Source organism: Pecten maximus, unplaced genomic scaffold (assembly GCF_902652985.1).
Source record: "Pecten maximus unplaced genomic scaffold, xPecMax1.1, whole genome shotgun sequence".
Taxonomy (NCBI): domain Eukaryota; kingdom Metazoa; phylum Mollusca; class Bivalvia; order Pectinida; family Pectinidae; genus Pecten; species Pecten maximus.
Window position 1 is genome coordinate 1576 of NW_022981633.1, and position 6275 is coordinate 7850.

The window sequence follows — 6275 nt, forward strand, 5'->3', positions numbered from 1 at the left end:
TTGTTCACAATTGCATAATTTTTGATTGTTCAAAATCGAAACAGTTTTTTCTGCGCAATGATATAAAGTTCACATTTAGAAGTGATGCGCTTTGAACGGGCATTGCCCAAGACAGACTCGATTCCTCGGAAACACTTATGTTTCTATCGACTGGATTTACGTTATTTTAAGAAGAATACCAGCGTTTAGATTCTAAATGAAAGTCGTCTTGACAGTAGGGGAAAACGATTCCAAGGATATTTCGTTCGAAACAGATGTCAGTCTAACCGGTCAACTCAGTGTCGCTAGGCTAGCTTAGCAGACGATTTTCAACTTCACAGGGGCTCGATTTTGTAAGGTAGGCCTTTGACATCAGTTAATAACCACAAAACTAAAATCCAGTAGGCCTACACACACACAACCGGAAACCGTGTCGATACTCCCGATATTTATACAAGATTGATTTTATAAATTAAATACATTACTTTTATTGTTGTCGTATCTTGCATTTCTGAAAATTCGGAACGAGCCCCTGTGAGTGTGAGTGTGACGACATTGACAATTTGATCATATTTCGTATAGATCAAGAATGGCACTTATAGTAATTTCGTATTGACTACATTTTTCTAATTATAAAATGATACTGTCATAACTTGTGATGTTGCATTATTTTTCGTTGTGGCTTCTGTAAATAAGTGCTAGCATTCCAAAGCTCTCTAGACCGAAAGTAACTGGCGGCCATTGTTTAACCTACAACACTTGGAGCTGTATTCCTACACTGACCGAATCACTGTAAATTGTAGTATACAGTCTCATGAATACAATTTGGTTTACTAACGACATATAGACAAATGCAACTCAGAATGTAAATATACTAGTATAACGTCAAAGAGAGTGAAATAGGTAAAAGTCATCATTTTTAGAAGGGAACGACGACTTTCAAATAGCTAAATAGTGCCTTCGAATCCACGAAACTGAAAGCGTTTTCATATCCGGGGCTCGCAAGTAGTTATCACGAACGTGCTTAGAACCCGAATAATCTTTTTTAAAAATCCACCGTGAATGGAGTGTCACATGTACGGAATGTTGGTGGATCTTCTTGTTTTAAAAGGAACGATTGTGTAGGATGTGTGCCCAGAGCCAAGAGAGGACAACTTCTTTTCTACGATCTTTCCGCCTAGAAATGGATGTTTAGAGTTCCGGTTGAACTTGTCCTTTGAAAAGTTTGGTGTTCGTCTCAAGAGACCAGCCATTTACTTTGAATGGCAGAACAAATAACAGGTATGAAATATGTATATGGTAGTTTGATATTTGTTGGAGATTAAAACCATTTTTTCTTCCCTGTCAACAAGTTCGTTGTTTCTAACCCGTCATGACTCGGAATCCAGTGAAGTCATTTGGAATTTATTTGATATACGAGATATTCGAAAAACAATTTGTACGAGTCTGTTTTTAGGATCTCGTAACTTCAAACTTTGAAGGGCAGACAGAGTCAGAATAAATGATTTCTTTTTTGATGCGGTGTTTATAAATATGGCCGAGAGCCAAACTGATGGCACATGCCTCGGCGAAAAAGATGGAGGCGCCGTCTGGTAGTCGAAATAAAGTGCAAGAATTAGCAGAACAGCATGCTTCTGCTACTACCTCACCTTCTTTGGAACCATCTGTGTAAATGTGTGAAGGAGAAGGGCAATTCGAAATGCATTCATAAAAGGAGGATTTGTTTTACATCGGGCATTGCACTGGATTTACCCTTTTCATGTAACGTGAAGTTAAAATCAGGTGTTTGTATGTTCCATGGGGGAACATCAGATGCGTTAAATTCAAATATGTCGGTAAATTTTATGTCGAGTTCTTGGAGATTTGAAATTCGAATGCGAAATGTTGGCAAAAATCAATTTTGGATTTTGTGTAAATATGTTTTGGCATTTGGGCTTGAATACTTGGTCAATAGCAGGATTTTTAGGGTTTGAATTTTTCCTTCTGTCATAAATATGGTTCATTTGCTTCCTTGTGTAGACTTTTCACAGGGTTTGTTCGAAAGGCTCCAAGGTTATGGATTGGGTCTAGCATCTGCAGGTATGACCTGCGCGCTGACCCGAAAACCATATAACCGTGCTCCAGTTTTGTTCGAATAAGTGATCTGTAGATGCGTAACAGCATTTCACGGTCCGCTACCCAATCGGTACGAGGAAGGTCTCGTATAATTTATGTGGTATAAAAGAGAATTTCGAATGAAAATATGAGGTCTAGAAATGTTATCTGTTTGACGAGAGAGATTTTTGTGCCTTCAAATGTAGGTTTGGGGTAGTTAAATTTGTGTGCTTTTTGTTTTTGGCAGAAATGCTTCATTCATGCAGTTTTGGATTTGGAGAATTTAAGGCCGTTTTCGTCTGCCGAATTAAACACTGTTGAAGTTGTCGCTCTATCGTGTGCATGTGCTTGTATCTGTAACAGATGAAGAAGTGATCCACGACTAACGACCCTTCTGTTGACTGACCAAGACATTTGGCTATACCATTGATTTTAATACCAAAACAGAACGGCTGATAGGATTCCACCCTGCGGGCTGCCGTTGTCTGTTTGGAACACATAAAAAAATCGTGGATAAGGTATATCTTTGTTGACTTTGGGTAGAATTACAGCACAACATAGGTGCACACTTGAAATATATGATATCTGGTACATATGATATAGCCTGAACTCCAGGTAAGATTCATTTTATTGATGAGTAAGCCCCTTTGTTGTTTTCTATGTCTTTTCTCGAATAATTGAAACGGAATTCATATGCCAGTGAAATAGATGAAAAGGACATTTTAACAGTATCATTTTAACAGATTTTCAATTTCATAATTTGAAAAAATGTTCTGAATTAAGCTATCAGTGTACCAATACATATTGGATTTTATTTTTGAATTCTTAGAGTTTCTATAAAGTCTCATGTTCAGCGGAATGGCCCTAGAGGCAATGAGAGCTGGACATTGTCTACAATTTCAACCGTTATTATATAAGATATCTTATAAAGCAAAATTTTGAGATATCTCATATCTTTTATGAGATATCTCATATATTATATAAGATATCTTATAAACTTTGAATAAGATATCTCATAAACATATAAGATATCTTATATTATTTGGTAAAATACTGGATCAACATTGATACGCGAATAAATAACAACTTGGCTTGCCATAATATCATATATTAAAATTTTTAAATAAATATCTTATAGACATATAAGATATCTTATATATTATATAAAATATCTTATATAATTTGGTAAAACATTGCTCCGTGAATAAATGACAACTTGGCTTGCCATGTTTTTTAAGAGAACTTTATTAAAAATTGCTCTAACCCCATATCTTATGGAACAATGTTGTGTTAATGCAATATTTTAATATACTCGCTGCATGCATGTCCATTGAAAAAAATCTTTTGTCTCGTCTAAGTTAAACATTTCAAGCTAAGGAATTTAATCATTTCTCCTTAAGCATACTCTTTTGAAAACATTTTCGCTGTTAAAACAAATACGAATCGAAAGAGTGTAAGAAGTCGAAATCGTCTTTTCCTTACCCTCACTGCTTCAAAGAATTGAAGTGTTGGGTGTCCGCCAATACTAATGGATACAGAATATGGCCTTCTTGATTCGGCCATGCATTATCTGCTATGTTAATACCGGTAAATATGCACTATCTATCAACTTTCTCAGAACTGTACAATTAACAGATTATAATATTTTCCAAAGTATAATGACAGACATAGTGTTTTGGAAAGTTGGATTTGGACAGGAGTTTTAATGGTGTCGTCTGCCAATCTGTCCGTCCGGCGTACATTTTTGACAATTTCGTTGAAACTTGGAATGCATATGTAGTTGTGTTTCACTGAAAGGAATTTTTATTCAACTAATCTTACAGAAGTTATTGCATTTTGTTTATTTCACTATTTAATATTTTGTCCGGAGACTATCTCCTACATGTAAATATATTGTTAATTTGCTGGTATTTGTGTACCACACTTCAAATAATATTCACTCTGTTGAGTTCGAAAGTTTGATGTCGTTCTCAAGGTAACCACCGAGGTACGTTAGAAGTTGGCATTCTTAGTAGCCTTCGCGAACTGATGTTTGTCCATATTAGGATGGACCATGTGCATGACGTCCATATTGGTCCTCTTGCCCCTACCATAATCCGTCATTTCCTCCGCCGGTCCCCAACTTTCATAATCGTACTCATCGTCACTTTCTTCATCCGGTTCGTGATTGTAACCGTCGTTGTTTTTACCTGCCTTAGCGTCGCTTTTCCTGCAACTGAAAACAAATATGCATGTTACAGACATGTCCCATTTTCTAGAAAATACTGTGAAGATCTTTCTTATTTCGTGTACATAAAACATGTACACTTTGACTGAAGTTGCCAGTTATAATCTGTTTTGGTTGTTGGACCATTTTACGATGCCAATCTATATATACTACTAATCATTATAATAATAATAATAATAGTTTAGTTTTGTATTGTTGAACATCATATGAACAGTCACCGTCATTTATAGACGGCGATTCATGTGTGCGAGCTGCATGAGCTTTGGAACGTTCGTTTTTTGCCTCTGTTTGATAGTGCGGAACTGAGGCCGATTTGTAATATGATAGATCGTTATAATACTTACCAGCAACAGAAGATGATCCTCGGGGCAATACAGGGTATGAGAATGATGACAACCACTACCAGCACCAGAAGAAGCCACCAAGGGTATGTACCCTCTATATAAATATAAAATTGGTTATTGAAGCATTGGTAACTATCACATACAATCACGTTATTAAGAAACCCTCTACTGGTATATTGCATTAGCGACAAATCATTTTTGACAATATGGCGTATTATTCTAACTAAGGATTAAAGTATTAAAACTATATGATTTACCTGATGGTGTACAGGTGGGTGGGTCATTATTCCAATTCCCCGTGCTAAGACATGTAAGAGTTCCCTCCCCCGTTATAGTGTATGCTGGTAGGCAGAGCACATCATAGGTAGCGTTTGTTGGGTATGACGCTTTCGACTCCGTCAGAGGAAATCCATATTCAGGAGTTGTCGGCTCTGTACATACACCTGTTGATGACACAAAGTGATAAGTATGTAGCATGAAGGAAGGTTTCACAATGCATGTTTGTGTATTAATGAGACATGCAACACTCATAAAATGAAAGCTCACAAGAAAAACATTTTCATTCGAACCTCGGACCTACGTTTGAGTACAGATCAAGAGTTATCCTACTGTGAGCGCTGATATATTCGTACGGACATTTTTTTTTATCCGATAACACTATTTCGTAAAGAATGAAAGCATGTAACTTTGCAGTGATAGGTTATGGTAAATAAGATTATGGAAGAATAACAACAATCCCTAACCACGAAAATGAAAAACACATCCTATTGTCATTTTTCTTTTTATCACATAGTTAATTTCTGATTTACCGGCATGATGCAAATAGCAACAAAACGTTGACAATGTAATACATAAGGATACCAAAACGACACTAACTGTTGGAACACATCATCAGCGTGATATCTTTTTTGAATCTATCATAAAACTACGACTTTCACTTTACTACGAAAACTAAAAGCGTATGCAATCGTGTGGTGTAAATAGTAGTACCTAAGTGCATAACAACAGCACTTTAATTTGACAGGTTCTGTAAAAATGGATATATTGCCGACCGTAAGTTAAATGCTGCGCGCCTCGTCACTCGCACCCACGTGACACCTTTTAACAGAGCTGCACAACGTAGTAAAACCCGTATCTTTTAAGATATACAACTTTATCAACTTAAACTTCATAATCCCTTACTTCATATAATTTTCGTCAAAGCTGCTCAGTAACGTCAATAATTTATAAGTAAAGTATGTATTAAACATCTAAAAATAGAACGTGAAAGAACATTGGTCGATCACTGCGCGCACCGATTTACATCCCTAAATGATGAACAGAAAAGAATGGATTGGTTTATCAAATGCCTAGAAGTTTCAATGCCAATTCGTGGTGGCGTTTTTGTCTAACAGATTCACGTTGACTCTGTGATTTTACCCAATCTTTTTCTCTGTATTCACGGCACTACCAGTATGTCTGACCTCCTGGTCTTCTGGTGCGTGGCTTTGATAGCCAGTCCGCCATTCTTCAAAACAAACGAATTTGCGCATGCGTGGAAGACATTACTCATTTACATATAGGGTGTGGTGCACCACATTGGAGATTCCCGTAATCAGTGGGTATTTTCCAGTTAATTGCATATAAAGATG

The 6275-nt window shown here is 36.6% G+C and overlaps 1 protein-coding gene across 1 annotated transcript; it reads right to left on the minus strand.

The window, feature by feature from the left end:
- Positions 1-3850: 3850 nt before the first annotated feature.
- LOC117320167 lies at positions 3851-5087 on the minus strand (the record flags this gene model as incomplete). Its single annotated transcript, XM_033874831.1, is given in 3 exon segments — positions 3851-4288; positions 4645-4738; positions 4902-5087. Coding segments are annotated over 3 exon segments (503 nt in total), but the record flags the coding sequence as incomplete, so codon positions are not given.
- Positions 5088-6275: the final 1188 nt, after the last annotated feature.